The 20,441-nt window shown below is 35.5% G+C and overlaps 2 protein-coding genes across 2 annotated transcripts in view; one reads left to right on the plus strand and one right to left on the minus strand.

Annotated features, from left to right (window-relative positions):
* LOC136842825 (kinetochore protein Spc25-like) overlaps positions 1 to 20,441 on the plus strand; it is a 517,729-nt gene that overhangs the window by 54,185 nt on the left and 443,103 nt on the right. The window lies entirely within an intron of this gene.
* Positions 9,854 to 16,079, minus strand: LOC136842817 (cuticle protein 7-like). Its single transcript, XM_067110682.1, has 3 exons — positions 16,053 to 16,079; positions 13,037 to 13,255; positions 9,854 to 10,255 (listed from the first exon to the last, which is right to left on the minus strand). Exons 1-3 carry the CDS (start codon positions 16,062 to 16,064, stop codon positions 9,917 to 9,919), a joined length of 570 nt encoding a protein of 189 aa, XP_066966783.1. The 5' UTR covers positions 16,065 to 16,079; the 3' UTR covers positions 9,854 to 9,916.

Raw genomic sequence — 20,441 nt, forward strand, 5'->3', positions numbered from 1 at the left:
TGTCATTTTGAGTATAAAATATTCTTCCCCTTTTGGTTTTGAAATTGCCGTCAATTTGTGCTTGAGTGGAAAAATTTACTGAAGCAAGAGCCCGTGCCGGCACAGATCCAGGTTAAACCCAAAAAGCAGGAGAATGGAATGGAAAAGCGATGTGCATATCATATCATCCCGTTCAGGATATTGCAAGACGACGCGACACGTGCGCTCCCCACCAATCATCGCAATTGCAAGACGAACCAAACCTGAGGCAGGAAGACAATGGAGGCTGTGGTTGCAGACGAACAACACCCCTGAGGCAGAAGAAGGAAACACTCTGACTGCGAAAGGAAAAGACAGACCCGACTGTATTCCGTCGAACTCGGGATACCACAAAGATGGTCAGCCCCCGTTAGGTTCTAAATTTGGGACGGAGCGGCGGCGTCGCACTCTTCGTTCAGGAAGAAACGAGTCCTTTGTAGACTCTTGTAGGATGAGAGTGACAAAAAAGGCAAAAAAATAGCCAGGAGCGTGTACAGCTCCAAGCATTTATGGCTTCTGCAGGCGGAGCGTGATTTCCGGTACCATAATATCTCAGAGAAGACGAAAGCAACGATGAATTTGTAGTTTTCCGTGAAAAAGAAATCTAGAGAAAGTGAGCAAAATATGTTTTTAATTTTTATCACCATTAAACCTAGGTGAATGAGGTTAAAGTTATGTCCATTTTAGGAAGCACTGTTAAACGAAGAAAGTCACATATATTAAAATGTCTCCATACTTTGCTGAAACGCATAAGGCATCTGCATACGAGTATGATACTAATAACCCCTGTAAATTGTAAGTCGTGATAAATTATTTGCGAAAGGTATAATTTTGCATTCGCGTTAGAATTCCACAACGAATAACTGGCAACTCTTTAATGATGAAGTGAATATTTACTTTTCCCCTTTTACTTTTGTCAAAAGAAAGACACGTGCTGTGGACATTATGAATGTAACTCATTCTTCCCATTCTGAGTAATCTGTTCTCCAGTCTAAATTCTTTACCTGCTAGATATATCTGGAAGTTAAACAATTTTATTTTCTGCTCTTCCAGATCTTCTTTTCTTTCCGTGAGAGGAATATTCGCCCTTACGTCCCCTGGCAAAAAGAACGGAAATACCTTGAATAGTGTGAATTTTCCTTTTTATGAATTCCCATTAAATAAAAGCATCGTGTTCTATTGATAGGCTGCGGCCTAAAACCACAGGACCACAAGGTCGTCCAACAAAACCTAGAAATTACCTAGTTAGTTCTTGCTACATACAGCAGGAGACTTCAACGATGATACAAAAAATAATCCTTCATTTTCATAGCTTTAGACGTATAATAAAATGTTTTATTCAGTTCATGGTTCAGCGAGTAAAATTGTCCAGAGCAGTCGTCAGTTAAATTCGTTTACAATGGCTGTTTTTCTGATTGCGTTATTGAATTTGGTTGCATAATGAAATCAAAGTCCTTATTACTGATTTCAGGAACGGTAGTTTGGACAGCCCTTTTTTTTATGCTTGCGTGTCCTTAGGATGGGTGCAGAATTTGTTTAAAAGATTCTGTTGCTTATTCCCGAATTTTAAGTATTTATGGACCCGTCATATGTAATCATGACTATTTTAAGTTGAGGTATGTATATATATATATATATATATATATATATATATATATATATATATATATATACACATGTTTATATATGTATGTTATATATTATGTATTATTATTATTATTATTATTATTATTATTATTATTATTATTATTATTATTATTATTATTATTATTATTCAGAATATTAAACCTTTTCATATGGAAGAAGCCCACAGAGGCCACTGACTTGAAATTCAAGCTTCCAAAGAATATGATATTCATTAGGAAGAAGTGGAAGGATGTAAAGGGAAATACAGGAAATCCCACTTATTAAAAAAAAAAAAATATATTCTCTCTCTCTCTCTCTCTCTCTCTCTCTCTCTCTCTCTCTCTCTCTCTCTCTCTCTCTCTCTATATATATATATATATATATATATATATATATATATATATATATATATATATATATATATATATATATATATATATATATTATATATATATATATATATATATATATATATATATATTATCCAAATTTGAAGACCGGTTTTCAGATTAGGTTAATACCTTTATGCTGTCTTGATCAATACTGGACTGTATACAAGCGAGTTAAGTAAATAAGATAATTTTCAAATTTATTTTGACATTTAGAAGGGTATTAAGACTATATCTAAGCTTTTAGATCTGATTACCAGTAGATTGATAGCAAGATCATCTGTTTTCAGTAATTTATGGTAGCCTACATCTGTTTTCAGGTTTCTCAGTCATTGTTGAGTGAAAGCATCATTTGAGAGGATTGTATCTCGTATTATAATTTTTAGGCTAGTTTTGACTTCACAGTCTTCATGTCGTACAGAAAAGGTTTCAGATATCCTGAACAACTCTGAAATAGACATATTTGTACCGTTGTCATTTTAAACATCATCATCAGCTGTGAGGCTTGAATGCATATATGCTAAATACATATGTTTTAAGTAAAACTGTAAGTTTAATGACCTCACAGCTGGTGTCATTTAGTCTTGGTTTATTAAAGACTCGGTTAATTAAGAGCCATTTTAATGCCAAAGCAAATTACGGAGTATATAATTAGGTCTCCTTAGGCACCTCTTACTTCTCCCTCTCTCCTTGTTGACACATGCGAGAGACAAAATGCATTTTTTCCACCCGGTGCATTGGTTTCGTTCCTGTGTGTGCTTGATACAGTCGGTCTTATAACAAGTATCATACACAATTATTATTATTTTGAATTCGTGTAGTATTTTTCACCTGGAAATTTGTATGCAGCCAGTACAGATTCTTCAGTGTTTATTGCATAAATTGTGGTAAGAATAAATCATTTTAATTCATTTTCACCTTCAGGCTCATTGATGTAAAGAAATTTATTTCTCGACGCTTTCTGCCTCGTATATTTACGGACCTCTTTCATTTTCCTTCCCCCCCCCTTTTTTTTAGTTCCTCGTTGGAGGGGTCGGTACCGTTCTCGGCTAGCACTTTGCTGGCCCACGTTCGAGTCTCCGACCGCCCAGTGAAGAATTAGAGGAATTTATTTCTGGTGATAGAAATTCATTTCTCGTTGTAATTGGTTCGGATTCCACAAAAAGCTGTAGGTCCCGTTGCTGGGTAACCAATTGGTTCTTAGCCACGTAAAATAAAATCTAATCCTTCGGGCCAGTCCTAGGAAAGCTGTTAATCAGCTCAGTGGTCTGGTTAAACTAAGGTACACTTAACTTTTTCATGCGGAGAGAAAGACAGAACATGCTAAGAGCAATATCAAGACTGATCCCTTAGCTGCAACCCCCTTCATTTCTTTTACTGTACCTCCGTTCTTATTCACTTTCTTCCATCTTGCTACCCGCCCTCTCTTAACAATTATTTCATAGTGCAACTGCGAGGTTTTCTACCTGTTACACCCTTCAAACCTACCTACTCCCAATTTCCTTTCCAGCGCTGTATGACCTCATAGGTCCCAGTGCTTGGCCTCTGGCCTAAACTCTGTATTTCATTCCATCCCATTAATCCTCAGTGGAAGAAGACCATCCTCCTAATTGAGGGAAGATTATAAGAATCTGAGAAAACAGAGGAATATAGAAAATTCTGTTTCTTGGAGATACAAGGGAAAATGTAATAGTTCCTAAATGACTTTCACTGAATAAATGCAAGATGTGACCGCCTGAGGGAAGAATGATTAACAAAAGACGCCTACAGTTAAAGGATTTGCATGTAGAAAACGGTACTTAAAATCATTAAACGTCTCCTACTCAGAACTTGAAACAATTGCCCGGAGAACTAAGACCATTTCCCGCTTTGACGAGTTGTCCCAACTATCAACTGTAATTCTCGAAGCTCTTGGTCGAACGATTCATGCTTACAAAATGGCATTGAAGTTGGTGCAAAATATTACAAGTTCCGATGAACGGGCTTAAGCATCACCCACGACTGTCTACGACCCGTGTCTAATTCACCTTTCACCTATGACATTACGATTAGTCTCGAATTATCAAGAACTATTATGGTTTTCCACGATTTCCTTAGTCTTGAATTATCAAGAACTATTAGGGTTTTCCACGATTTCCTTAGTCTTGAATTATCAAGAACTATTAGGGTTTCCCACGATTTCCTTAGTCTTGAATTATCAAGAACTATTAGGGTTTCCCACGATTTCCTTAGTCTTGAATTATCAAGAACTATTAGGGTTTCCCACGATTTCCTTAGTCTTGAATTATCAAGAACTATTATGGTTTTCCACGATTTCCTTAGTCTTGAATTATCAAGAACTATTATGGTTTCCCACGATTTCCTTAGTCTTGAATTATCAAGAACTATTAGGGTTTCCACGATTTCCTTAGTCTTGAAATTATCAAGAACTATTATGGTTTTCCACGATTTCCTTAGTCTTGAATTATCAAGAACTATTATGGTTTCCGATTTCAGTCTTGAATTATCAAGAACTATTAGGGTTTCATTTCAGTCTTGAATTATCAAGAACTATTAGGTTTCCTATCAGCCCTTAGTCTTGAATTATCAAGAACTATTTCCTTAGTCTTGAATTATCAAGAACTATTATGGTTTTCCAATTTCCTTTAGTCTTGAATTATCAAGAACTATTATGGTTTCCCACGATTTCCTTAGTCTTGAATTATCAAGAACTATTAGGGTTTCCCACGATTTCCTTAGTCTTGAATTATCAAGAACTATTAGGGTTTCCCACGATTTCCTTAGTCTTGAATTATCAAGAACTATTAGGGTTTCCCACGATTTCCTTAGTCTTGAATTATCAAGAACTATTAGGGGTTTCCACGCTTTCCTTACGGTATGTTATGATTTGCTGCGTACTTCTGGTCATAATCCACATGAAATGCAGCCGATTTCCAGAGCCTTTCATTCATGTCCTATCAGCCCTCTTGTCGAATATGTAAAAAAACCCTGAAAAGCAAAATTAAGTGCAGCGTGAATGAGGCAGGAGACATGAATTGCCTTAGAATTCTTATCCACCGCAACCGTCAACTTACGAATAACTGTTTCCCGTAGGGGGGTAGCCCCGTCAGTGCACCTCATGCGGTGCACTGCAGGCAGTACTTAAGGTTCTTTGCAGCGTGCCTTCGGCTCCTGGCTGCAACCCCTTTCGTCCCTTTTACTGTACCTCCTGTCATATTCCCTTTCTTCCATCTTTATCTCCATTTTCTCCTATCAATTGATTCATAGTGCAACTGCGAGGTTTTCCTCCTGTTACACCTCTCAAACGTTTACCGTCAGTTTCCGTTTCAGCGCTGAATGGCCTGATAGGTCCCAGCGCTCGGCCCTTGGCCCAAATTCTATATTCAGTTCAAATTAACCTACGAAACCCCTGCTACTACTCAACAAAAGTAATTACTAAAAACTTCTACGATTTTCCACGAATCCCGTACAGCATGTCAAGGCTTGTTACGTCTTTCTGTCATAGACCATTTGAATGGCTATACTTGTTTTCAGACCTTTTCGTACTAGATAGCAGTAGCGAATAAAGAAGTGCATAATGGAACTGAAAAATATGAACATGGCTTAAATTCGTGTGTGTGTGTATATATATATATATATATATATATATATATATATATATATATATATTGTGTGTATACACACACACATACCTGATTGTAAGCCGTATTCATAATTTTCAGTTCCATCATGCGTTCCTTTATTCGCTAATAGTACCTAGTTTGAAAAGTTCTGAAAACAAGTGGCCATTTATATACATATACATATATATATATATATATATATATATATATATATATATATATATATATATATATATATATATATATATATATATATATATATATATTAGTGCGTTTGTAAGAATAGTGAAGGAGCATTAAGATGAAAAATACGTTAGAAATGAAAACGAACTGAAGAATGAGAGAAAGTAGTCTTGAAAATCGTGAAAGGGAAAAATGAAATTAGCAGAATGCACGCAAATTGTTATATGTAATATGTAATGAGGCGTATAAGTACATGATCTGAATTTGGTCAAAATAGCTTAAAAGTCAGGATCTATTTCCTCTGAGAATTGTCCGTGCACTCACACATACACATTCAATTCATGGCAATGTTAATTATTTTAAGGAGCATTCTGTCTGGGAATAACTATAGATTTGCATTTGAATACTAATTATTGAATAATATATAGAGTTCTTTTCTCGACAAAATACAGAATGCTACGTTCAGTCACTTTTTATTCGTATATATATATATATATGTGTATATATATGTGTGTGTGAGTGTGTTTGTGTTTGTGTGTGTGTGTGAGAGAGAGAGAGAGAGAAAAAACTTTGGTGCTGGTCATTACTTGGTTGGGAGATCACCAAAAAGAAGACAACTGCCGTCGGGATATGTGCCCCTGAATATCCGTAGGGTAGGACTTTAGGCCAGCACTGTCCCCTGTATGCTGGGAAAATCAGAAGGATAACACGTATAGATGCCACACCTTTTAAATGTAAAAGATATATATATATATATATATATATATATATATATATATATATATATATCTTTGTACATTATATATATATATATATATATATATATATATATATATATATATATATATATATATATATATATGTATATATGTGTGTGTCAGATCTATTAAGGGTAATATATATATATATATATATATATATATATATATATATATATATATATGTGTGTGTGTGTCAGATCTATTATATATATATATATATATATATATATATATATATATATATATAAATATATATATATATATATATATATATATATATATATATATATATATATATATATATATATATATATATATATATATACATAGCGTGTGTGTATGTGTATGCGTGCATGTGCAGTTATGAGTGTTTCTATATGAAATCGTAATCAAATTTCTCTCTGACACACAGTGGTCCAAATGAGTATAAAAGTTCTGTGATAATTTCATCCTCATGCCTTTTGTTATGCTGTTAATCACTAACACAGTATATATTCAGCGAAGCCGCTCTGTAACTTGTAAGCAATTTAAAAAAAAAATAATTTGCATACATAACCACTGTTGCGTAAACACTGTACAACTATCATCAGCAAATGCGAAGGAGCAGCCAGTGTATAAACATTATGTGGAACTGATTACAGAACCAGCGGCTAACCAAAATAGGACTTACTGGTTGCTGAAACCAACAGAAGCTCATTTTCTCTCCTCGTCCTCAACCATTCTCTCTCTCTCTCTCTCTCTCTCTCTCTCTCTCTCTCTCTCTCTCTCAACAGAAGCTCACTCTCAAACCATTCTCTCTCTCTCTCTCTCTCTCTCTCTCTCTCTCTCTCTCTCTCTCTCTCTCTCTCTCTCTCCAACAGAAGCTCACTTTCTGTCATCCCCCTCAACCATTCTCTCTCTCTCTCTCTCTCTCTCTCTCTCTCTCTCTCTCTCTCTCTCTCTCTCTCTCTCTCAACAGAAGCTCACTTTCTTTCATTCTCCTCAACCATTCTGTCTCTCTCTCCAACAGCTCATTTTCTCTCCTCCCCTCAACCATTCTCTCTCTCTCTCTCTCTCTCTCTCTCTCTCTCTCTCTCTCTCTCTCTCTCTCTCCCCCAAGAGAAGCCCACTTTCTCTCATCCCCCTCAACCATTCTGTCCCTCTCTCTCCAACAGCTCATTTTCTCTTCTCCCCCTCAACCATTCTCTCTCTCTCTCTCTCTCTCTCTCTCTCTCTCTCTCTCTCTCTCTCTCTCTCTCTCTCTCTCTCTCTCTCTCGTTCAGGAAATGAGACAAGGCCAGAACTGGTATAGGCAATTCGGCCTTTATGAGGCTAATGTTTTATGTCTTCTTATTTGAGGTCGTCCATCAGCTCCTGAGCTCATTAATCTCATGATTGAATTTGAAGGTCTTTCGGTAATGATTTTTTTTTTTTTGCTCCTGCAGTTTTCGTTTTCTCGTTTTTTCTAGCTTCATGGTATAATAGGGTTCATATTTACGTGTTATCGCACACATAAATAACATACACACAATATATATACATGTATATATATGTGTGTATTTTTATATATTAATATATAATGTACACACACACACACACACACACACACACACACACACACACACATATATATATATATATATATATATATATATATATATATATATATATATATATATATATATATATATATATATATATATATATATATATATGTGTGTGTGTGTGTGTGTGTGTGTGTGTATAACTGAAACACGAAAGTATGGAACGTGATGAATATATAAATAAAGATAAAATCCACGAAGGAAACGGAAAAACTGGAGTGCTGCGAGGCCTTTCGACACTACGTCCTTTACTTAGCAGAGTCTCGCAGCACTCCAGTGTTTCCGTGCTCTGCTGAGTAAAGGACTTAGTGTCGTAAGGCCTCGCCGCACTCCAGTGTTTCAGTTTCCTTCGTGGATTTTATCTCTCTCTCTCTCTCTCTCTCTCTCTCTCTCTCTCTCTCTCTCTCTCTCTCTCTCTCTCTATATATATATATATATATATATATATATATATATATATATATATATATATTTAAAGCATCCTAAGTGTTTTGATTTATAGGCCCAAGATGTATAATGGACAAAATTGGTTTCATAACTTTTAAATTGATGAACAGAAACATTCTGTAGCTTCCAAACAGAAGGCACCCAGTTTGCAAGGAGTGATAAATCAGGCTGAAGATGGGAGGTGCAAAAAGTAATTGCCTGAGAGAGAGAGAGAGAGAGAGAGAGAGAGAGAGAGAGAGAGAGTCTCGATACTAAAAACTAATTCAATTTCATGTGACAGCGATGATTACAGCATACTTTGAATAAAGGATTATTTTACGCATTATGCCTTTTCTAATTCTCTCTTCTTTATCTCATCATTAAAAAAAAAAAAAAAGGAAATGTCTGCGAAAAGCTTTTGCAAGCATTTCCATCATCAGTCAAGCGCAAAGGACTCCAGCTTCCTTGTACTTAAGTGAAACGCCCTCTCAATCCATCCATCCATCAATCAATCCTATCTACTAACATGCAAGTGTGAAGTCGCTGAAGGATGAATGAACGATCATGATGCATGGACAATGACGGGGTAATGGACGCCCCAATGACAGGGTAATGAGAGCCTTGGGGATTAAGATGAATGAATAAGGACTGGCCAATCACGCCTGTGTTGTTACAGGAGGCTTTTGTCGTTTTTAAAATGACGCTGTACTTCGCAGTAATGGGAAAGGGACTGTGGTGTTATTCCATCACGAAGATTGGCAGTAATTGCCGCCTCTGCTCTGGAGTCTTGCTCTGGTTGAGAGATTTCTGTCTTATAGGTATTGTCTGTTTTTTTTTTTTTTTATTTCTTGTTTTTGATGGAAAGTTGCTGTATTTTTATGACTTCAGTTGCGGCAGTGACGTTGTAATTGTTAAAAAGAGTTGCTTTTTTTTTTACTAGTATTAATCGTTCTGTTATGACCATCATTATCACTGGAAAGTAAAATAATGTTTTCTTATATATATATATATATATATATATATATATATATATATATATATATATATATATATATATATATATATATATATATATATATATATGTATATATATATATATATATATATATATATATATATATATATATATATATATATATATATATATATATGTACATATACACACACATGTATGGCAATTGCAATGCACTTCGATTTACTCTGACTCCGATGAAACCAAGGAAGGAACCAATGAAAGAAAAGACCAAATGCTCTCCAATATATTTCTAAATAAATAACGCCTTAAACCTAACGAAAGCTCTCCGGTCCTAGTAGTGGGGGGATGGGTAGATGGGCTTGGGCTTCTCGTAGGAGGGAGCTGGAGCTCCGTAGGCAGGCGCTGGAGGCGGATAAGCCGGAGCCGGGTATTTAGGGGCGGGCTTATAGTGCTGGGGTTCCGGGTAGTGGGCCTCTCCCTCGTACCGGACGGTCGCCTGGTATCCGTTGTAGTGGTCGGCGGTGTAGGTGACGATCTGAGTGCGACCGTCGGGGAGGAGGACGCGGTACTCTCCCGTCACCACATTGCCGTCGGAGTTGGAGTTGTGGCCGTAGTCGAGGCCGTTGTAGGGATCGATGACTGCGTAAGCGAAGTCGAAGGGCATTCCCTTCTGCAGGTGGAGGGAGAGAGTGAGAGGAAGGGAGATTGAGTAAGGGAGAGATTAGAGGATTCTTTAGCTTTTGGGGGTGGGTGTTTGGTAACCAGTGGCTAAAACGAGCCAGTCACCTTGGCAGGTTAGTCAGAGGATTTTACAGGGGAGAGAGAGAGAGAGAGAGAGAGAGAGAGAGAGAGATAATAGTAAAGCTAACATTTTTTCATTAACTTTAAGGGTACAGAATTGAGTAAGGGAGAGATTAGAGGATTCTGTAGTTTTTGGGGGTGGGTGTTTGGTAATCGGTGGCTGAAACGAACCAGTCACCTTGGCAGGTTAGTCAGAGGATTTTACAGGAGAGAGAGAGAGAGAGATAGTAGTAAAGCTAAAATCTTTTTTATTAACTTTAAGGGTACAGAATAGGACCTTTCACCCAGACGAGATATTAAGGAGAACTCTTTAGGAAAAATGTTAAATAAACAGCAATGATTTGATGGAGTTTACCAAAGTGATGTTATCTCTTAAGAAGAGGGAATAAATGTGATTTGGAAATGATACATTTCAAACTAAGAAACAAGGAACGATAGAGGAGAAGCAATAAATAGAAAGGGAGTCAGTGATATACCGTAAACAGGTAGTACCTAGTGAACACGTGGTGTAATATTTATTAATATTTATGACCTTTCCAGTTGGAACTAACATCCCGGTACTGCCATGGATTAATAACCTTCACTTTCGAGATGCATAGCCAGTTATGGTAACATTAGGAGCAAAAAATTCACTGAGAATAAGGGACAATGATCTCTTCGTTTTGATTAGAGGAACATAACTGGAAAATCAGTTTCCTCGTCTTTTTTTCGGTAAAAGTCTGCAGCCCATATCAATAGAGCCTACTCTTGATTGGGTGCTGAAGTTGCTCTGAGTTCAACATGGGTTAAAATGATATCGGCTGCAGATATTTACCGTCAGCTTCGGAAAAATAAAGAAATCATTGTCAGTCTTTTATCACGTTTAATTTTTTCCCGTAGTAGTTAATTTTTTTATGAGAAATGGTCAAGATTTTATATTATTCGAAATTTCCATTCTACCTAAATTTTTCACAGTCGTTGTTGAAGAATGAAGGATAATGTAAGCCTAGCCAAATAAATCATGCAAGTTGTTTATAACTTCAATTCTGCTAACAGGAGTTCATGAAATCAAGCATCAAATCATCAACATATGAAATTAGGCATTAAATCATCTGCAAATGAAATCACCAAAATGTGAAATTAAGTATGAAATGATCAACATTCTAGACAAGGATGACTTTTTGGAAATTAGTAAATATGTAACTTATTTAAATAGTAATATAGTAGAACGAATGTGGCAAAGATCTTGTGCTTAGGATGAAATTGCGGACAGGGGATTTACGATTTGGGGAATGTCGTGTAACAATTCAATTTAGGGTAGAGTTGTGGCCTAGCACTCGCTAGGCCCGAGTTTGACTCTCCGGCCGGCTAATGAAGAGTTAGAGGAATTTATTTCTGGTGATAGAAATTCATTTCTCGCTATAATGTGGTTCGGATTCCACAGTAAGCTGTAGGTCCCGTTGCTAAGTAACCAAGTGGTTCTTAGCCACGTTAAATAAGTCTAATCCTTCGGGCCAGCCTAGGAGAGCTCAGTGGTCTGGTAAAACTAAGGTATACTTAACTTAATTCAATTTAGGTCGGGAATTTTGAGGCGGTGTAACTTCCTTTAGATGCTTCCACTAATGGAGGTGAATTCACAGTTATAGTAAATTCCAAAGCTGTTTTATCCCGATACATAAATTCTTTATTCGTTATTCACCAACGCGCGCGTCTCCGATTAACTTGTATTTGTCATTCTGATCAAGATGTATTTGTAGTCCTGATGAAGACGCATCTGTATTCCTGATAGAGGCGCATATATACCCCGAAATGTACTGGTGGTCCTGATTAATAGCTGTGCTTTATTTTGATAAATATGTATTTTTATTCCTCTTATTAGATACTCATAAACGTGATTGAGGGCTTTTTTATTTCTTGACAAGATGCGGTTGAATTCATAAGATATATTTTATTCATTTCATAAGATAAGTTTCATTGAATTCATAAGATACATTTTATTGAATTCATAAAATGTATTTTATTCGGTTCATAAGATATATTTTTATTGCATTCATAAGATATATTTTATTGAATTCATAAGATATTTTTTTTAATTCATAAGATATATTTTATTGAATTCAAAGTTATATTTTATTGAATTCATGAGATATATTTTTATTGAATTCATAAGATGTATTTTTATTGAATTCTTAAGAAACATTTTATTGAATTCATAAGAGATATTTTATTGAATTCATAAGATACATTTTATTGAATTAATAAGATAATTTTATTGAAATCACGAGATATATGTTTATTGAATTCATGGGATATATTTTTATTGAAATCATGAGATATATTTTTATTGAATTCATGCGATATATTTTCATTGAATTCATAAGATATATATTACTGTTGTTAAGAGGAATTTCTAATCATGGCGAAATACATTTATAGTTATTTTTCTGACTCAGGTTAATTCCCAATGATGGTAAACTTCCGGTTAGATTGTATCAGTCATGTTTATGAATCCCTGAAAGGAATGTTACTGACCTGAAAATAACTTTGTAGAGAAATTAATGAGATGAATTTCCGACAGACTAGACCCTATTGTGTGACCTTGAGTGACCTTTGCGAAGATTTAGTCATCAATTTAATTGAGTTTTGAAGATGAATCAGAAGTTATACTCACGTCATAAGATGGAGCAGGAGCGTGGTAAGATGGCTTGGGAGCATGATAGGATGGTTCGGGAGCGTGGTAGGAAGGCTTAGGAGGGGCGTGGTAGGATGGTTCGGGAGGATGGTAGGACGGTTCTGGAGGAGCATAGGGGTGTGAAGGGGCAGGGTACCCGTAGCCTGGTCTGTCTGGGGTGGCTGAGGACACAGCCGCCAAGCAACACAGCAAAATCACCTGAAAAAGTTATCGTAGAGAAGTCTATATCTAACTTTACGTAGGACGAATAGAGAAAAAAAGGCTTTCCAGCAATTTTACCTCAACTAACAAAAATACTGAATAAATGAATAGAGAAATCTATATGTAACTTTACGTAGGACGCATAGAGAAAAAAATGCTTTCCAGCACCTTTACCTGAACTGACAGAAATGCTGAATAAATGAACACAATGGCAGAATGATTAGTTTTAAATAGTAGTATTATATTATGTAAGTATTCTAGGAACGAAGTTATCTGCTAATGAGCTGAATAGGCCTGAATAATTTTAAGATTTAAAAATAGGCTAGAAACATGGCATTGCAGGCTACCGTGATTTAGACGTAAGGAAAATTACCAATTGCCTTTGAAACTTATCATTCAAAATGATGAATGAATATAGGAGATAGAATGTAACAAGTGAATTAATTAAAATAAAAACTCATTAAATGCATATACTTCCCGTTTTTTGGAGAGGAAAACATAACCCTGTTTATGGCAACAACCTATCTCCCAGCGTGACACAAGCGCTATATGGTGCACTATTTACACATGAGCGCTGTTTGGTGCACTATTTATGCATGAGCACTATTTGGTGCACTACAAATGAGTGCTATTTGGTGCGCTATTTATGCATGAGCGCTATTTGGTGCACTACACATGAGCGCTATTTGGTGCACTATTTACACATGAGCGCTGTTTGGTGCACTATTTACACGAGTGCTGTTTGGTGCACTGTTTACGCACGAGCGCTATTTGGTGCACTACACATGAGCACTGTTTGGTGCCCTATTTACGCATGAGTGCTATTTGGTGCACTACGCATGAGCGCTATTTGGTGCATTATTTACACATGAGCACTATTTGGTGCACTACACATGAGCGCTGTTTGGTGCCCTATTTACGCATGAGCGCTATTTGGTGCACTACACATGAGCGCTATTTGGTGCACTATTTACGCACGAGCGCTATTTGGTGCACTACACATGAGCGCTGTTTGGTGCACTATTTACACATGAGCACTATTTGGTGCACTATTTACGCAAGAGCGCTATTTGGTGCACTATTTACGCAAGAGCGCTATTTGGTGCACTATTGGCTACATAACATCGCGGAATCACGAAAAAATTCGAGTGCCACCGCCTTTAGAGTTTCCTTATTTGTATTTTCATCTGGGTTAGAGGCTCGCAGTGACGGGCGTATCCAAAAATGAGTAAAAAGAGATGTTTAGAGACAGGAGGTGTCCATAAAAGAAAAACAAACGATTTTCTTCGAATTGTTTTGGAGTTGCTCGGGCGTTTCAAAACACGCACAGTTTCATTATGACCGGTGAAAGATTGCACTGATGATTTACTTGTCTCGAGATTCTCTATAAATAACTCTATCTCGCAACTTGTATATATATATATATATATATATATATATATATATATATATATATATATATATATATATGTGTGTGTATATGTGTGTGTGTGTGTGTGTGTGTACAGTACACATACACAAGTGACGAGATAGCGTTATTTACACAGAACCTCGAGGCGAGTAACGCATCACTGCAATCTGTCACCGCCGATTATATAAATACATATATCGGACACTTTGCTATCCGTGTAGACACCCCGGGATTATGTATGTAATCAACGGATAGGTTTGCTTAAAAAGCAAATGGGTGTTACAGACTAAATACAAACACAAAACAAAGCCACTCCAACATCTTCTAAAAAAACATAACAAACATCTCACACGTCTCGAACTCTCGACCTACCCGCGCAACAACTTCTCGCTGCTGGGAGAAAGGGCGTTAGGTCTGGTATGATACATGTACCATACGCTACCGGGGTCTAAGCGATGTCAGGCAGGGCAGCCGATCGAGACTACGGTCTACCCCAAAGCCAAATCAAAAGTCCTTCAAAGAAGGCATCGTGCTTACCCCATACAAAAATGGGCAAAAAGCACGTTAAAAGAAGAAAAGAAGAAATATATATATATATATATATATATATATATATATATATATATATATATATATATATATATATATATATATATATATATATGAATCACGGAAGTGGGGAATATCCTGCATTGTTTGTACACAGATATGGTAAGTCATATGTACTGTAATGTGTGCATCACCACTGTACATGCTGTGTGCAAATATGTTCACGTACAAATACGTGCGCACGTATTCAGACAAACGGTTTTTTTTGTGTGCTCATTACATACTAAGCAGTGCGTCTAATGTATATTGTTGATCGTAAGTAAAATTATACAATACATATGTTTGAAAACACACATACACACACACACAAAAACCCACGTATTTATGTATATACATATATGTATGTATGTATTTATATATATAAGTATTTATATAATATATATATATATATATATGTGTGTATTAAATATATATATATATATATATATATGTTATATATATATATATATATATATATATATATATATATGTGTGTGTGTGTGTGTGTGTGTGTGTGTGTGTGTGTGTGTGTATAATATATATATATATATATATATATATATATATATATATATATATATATATATATGTGTGTGTGTGTGTATGTATATATGTATTATGTATGTAATGTGTGCACCAGTGTACACTCAAAAATACGTGTCTCTCTTATGAAACTCTAAACTTTAGTGGCCGAATGGCAGCATTATGCAAGCAAACAAATACTCTTAAGATGAAATTCTCTCTCTCTCTCTCTCTCTCTCTCTCTCTCTCTCACAGTGACCACCCTCTGCTTACCTTAGAATTCATGGCTCCCCACTTACGATGTGCAATGGTCCTCTTCTGTTCTCGTCATATATACGGCGTGGCTCATGGTCAGCTCACGAAACCCCGCCCCACTGACCCAAGTCGTTAACGATTAACGATAATTTATCTCTCGGTTTATCTCGCCTATTCTTGGATGGTCACGTGATCGATGGTCCGTTTATGATTCAGGTGGTAAGTACATTGCGCAAGAAGTGTGTGTTTTGTTTATAATTGCCATGCTAAAGGTACGCTCGCTTAGTAGTGTAGATATGTCGTGAAGATACCCAGATTTCAGTCATTGTTCATTCTTGTTTTTTAATTGAGCTTCATAGTTCATTACGAGTAAATTAAGGAGTATTTTCAGTCATTAAAAAGAAAAATTCTTTTGGGGCTAATTCTCTGTCATTAAAAAGAAAGATTCCTTTAGTTTGAATACTTTCAAATCATAAAAAAAGAAAAAGATAAATTAATTTTAAGTTAAAACTTTCAAATCACTGAAAAGAAAAATTCCTTTTTAGGTAATACTTTCAAATCATAAAAAAGAAAAATTCCTTTTAAACCAATACTTTCAGTCATTAAAAAGATACTTTCAAATCATGAGAAAGAAAAATTCCTTTCGAGTTAAAACTTTCAAATCACGAAAAAGAAAAATTCCTTTTCAGTTCATGCAGTTTCCATACGTCCTTCATTTTTTCATAATTCAAACAAGTGTTATTTTTTATGAACACAATTTGGTCTGTTTATAAATCACCAAGTAGGTAATAGGAACAGAACGAAATCACTCAAAAATGGACACACGTCATTGAAAACTCATAGATTTCAATGACAATTCAATTTTCTGACTGCAAATAACTAAATCCTCACAATTCAGGAAATGATATACGAACCATCAGATAAGTCTACTAACGTGATTTGCAAATGTAACCTGATTACAGCTGGCAAATTCGACTGTGTTTGACATGCACTTGTCTGCATCATTACGTCAATTTCCCTTTTGCGATTCAGTTCACTGGACCACGAAGCACCAACAAAACCCACCCAATTATCAGAGCACAAACAAACACGCCCAGTAATCAAAAGCAGTATGTGTTGTTGTGCGATCTCCGCTGGTGGTCGCGGTTTTTATTTTTAAAGTTATACTTTTAGATTTGTCAATTTTTTTTTCTGGTGCAATTAGATTTTTTAGATTTATTAATGGCTTATTATAACTTATACATTTAGATTTTTTAGATTTATAATTTTTTTCTGGTTTATTATAAGTTATACATTTAGGTTTTTTAGATTTACAATTTTTTTCAGGTTTATTATGCAGTATGTTATACATTTAGATTCATCAATATTTTTCCTCTCTCTCTTCGAAGGAACTATTACATTTTAGGTAAAGGAAGCTTCATTTCATAAGATTGTATATGTGTCAGCATTTTTAAATAGATTGCTATACACGCAAACATAAATATTTGTATGAAGCGAAAATGTTACTAAAAGTGATTATACGTACACACACATATATAGATATATATATCCAGATGATGATTTCTTTAAAAATATTCATATTTTTTAGACTTTTCTCGATAAAATTCACAATTTCATGTGTCCCTCGCACTTTTCTTGTGTTATCTATTGTTATAAATTTGCTCTTTAGTTGAAACTTACGATTCAAAAGGTGCATAACTCACTTCTGTGCATCATGTTACTGTTGTAATTTAATTGCTACTTTTGCTGCTTTTGATTGTATTATTGCAGCCTCAAAAGCGAGAAATTGACTGCTTTTATTCGTGCTACTTTTATTGAAGTTCAATAGCATGAGAATTCGACATGCTACTTTCTTGTAATTTGATGGCCTCAAAAGCGAGCAAGTGACTGCTTTGTTTCATGCTACTTTTTTTTTTTTAAATCCTGTAACATCAAAGGTCGATAAGCGACTACCCTGTTTCGTGACACTTTTATTGTAATTCCTTAATATGAAACGTCGACAAGTGATTACCTCGCCCTATGCTACTTTATTGTAATTCCATAACAAGTGACTACCTCTCCCCATGCTACTTTATTGTAATTCCATAACAAGCGACTACCTGGCCCAGTGCTACTTTATTGTAATTCCATAACAAGCAACTACCTGGCCCAGTGCTACTTTATTGTAGTTCCATAACAAGTGACTACCTCGCCCAATGCTACTTTATTGTAATTCCATAACAAGTGACTACCTCACCCAGTGCTATTTTATTGTAATTCCATAACAAGTGACTGCTCCACCCAGCGCTACTTTATTATAAATACATAACAAGTGACTACCTAGCCCAATGCTACTTTATTGTAATTCCATAACAAGTGACTACCTCGCCCAATGCTACTTTATTGTAATTCCATAACAAGTGACTGCCTCACCCCATGCTACTTTATTGTAATTCCATAACAAGTGACTACCTCGCCGTATGCTACTACAGTAGGCCTATCGTAGTTCCATAACATGAAACGTCGACAAGTGACTACCTCGCCGTATGCGACTTTATTGTAATTCCATAACATCACAAGTCGACAAGTGACTACCTGACCTTAAGCTACTTATATTGTAATTCGATATTCCTAAAAATGGACAAGTGATTATTCCATTACCTGAAGCCACGCCTACCGTAATGGTCAATCTCATTAAGAAAGGGAAGTGATTCTTGAGGAGGTTACATTATCCTAACCCTTCCGTAGGATATCATCCTTATTCACTTCCTTCTCCAAGGGGGTGCATGTAATATTAATAAGACCGAAGGAATGTTTCCAGATCTGTGTTGGTTCTTAAATATTCGTTCTTTTCTCCATATTCTTGTTATTTTGGGATTTCTCATTTGCTACTCGATGTTTGTCACAAAGTAGAATTTATTATTATTATTATTATTATTATTATTATTATTATTATTATTATTATTATTATTATTGGGTAAACACTAGTATAAAGTGAGAGAAATTTTTGTTTCACTTCTTTCTCCAAAGATGATTATAGAGAACGCTTCAGTTTCTCGAATTTGGCTTAATTGACAGTTTCTTAATGTATGAGGTTTCCACATTTTAGTTTTCTGTAAAAGAAAACTATTGAGATGGCTTTGTCTGTCCGTCCGCACTTTTTCTGTCCGCCCTCAGATCTTAAAAGCTACTGAGGCTAGAGGGCTGCAAATTGGTAAGTTAACCATCCACCTCCAATCATCACACATACCAAATTACAGCCCTCTAGTCTCAGTGGTTTTTTTTTTTATTTTATTTAAGGTTAAATTTATCCATAATCGTGCGTCTGACAACGATATTTGATAGGCCACCACCGAGCCGTGGTTAAAGTTACATGGGCCGCGGCTCATACAGCATTATACCGAGACCACCGAAGGATAGATCTATTTTCAGTGGCCTTGTATGCTGAAGCAGAGATTTATATAATTTCATTTATATATAAATAAGAAAGGTATTTTAAATCTTCCCTGTTCATAAATTGAGGTTTGCCAGGTTTTAAATTTTACCTGTTTATTAAATGAAGTTTCCCAAGGGTTGAAATTTTCCCTATTCGTTAATAGGGGTTGCCAGGCTTTAGATTTTTCCCTATTCATAACCAGAGATTTTTATTCTTAATTTTGCTGTAGCCTAAAGGATTAGCGATCAATTTTTACAAATTTTTCATGATCTATGGTGATCATCCATAGTATTACCTCACTTTTAAACGGTGAATATGCAAGTAGTTTGTATTTTTAATTTGTCTAAGATAAGATAATTTATTCTGTTGTGTTTCATGAACCCCTTCCAGTAGTTTCTGATTACTGACTGTCAATTTTTCCGTATCAGGATTCATATTAAATTTATAATTCAGTTTGTGGCTGGCTGAAATGTGTATGTGCGAGTTTGCCGTTTCGTAGAGGCTTCTTTCAGCTGGTTCTGTTTATATATATATATATATATATATATATATATATATATATATATATATATATATATATATATATATATATATATATATATATATATATATATATATATATATATATATATATATATATATATATATATATATATATATACATATATATAAACACAATAAATATTTGCGTGTGTGTGTAGGGCGGGTTGCACGTACGAGTACAGATATAAATGTTTCCACTAAATACTTATTCTTTCATCTACCAAATGACCTTACTGGCTCCACCATGTGACGAAAATCAAAGTCGATCATCTCGCCAGAAACTAAAAAAAGAATGATGCTTGCGTTACCGGGCGGGGCTCCGATAAAACGTAAACAACACCATGGCTCTGGATCGCTAATGACAGCATCGACTCGCGATCGGCATTAGGAGAGACGCTAATAGCACCAAACCCCGAGAAGGTATGCGATCTTGAAAGTGAATTTCTTGC

Source organism: Macrobrachium rosenbergii, chromosome 10 (assembly GCF_040412425.1).
Source record: "Macrobrachium rosenbergii isolate ZJJX-2024 chromosome 10, ASM4041242v1, whole genome shotgun sequence".
In the NCBI taxonomy this organism is placed as follows: domain Eukaryota; kingdom Metazoa; phylum Arthropoda; class Malacostraca; order Decapoda; family Palaemonidae; genus Macrobrachium; species Macrobrachium rosenbergii.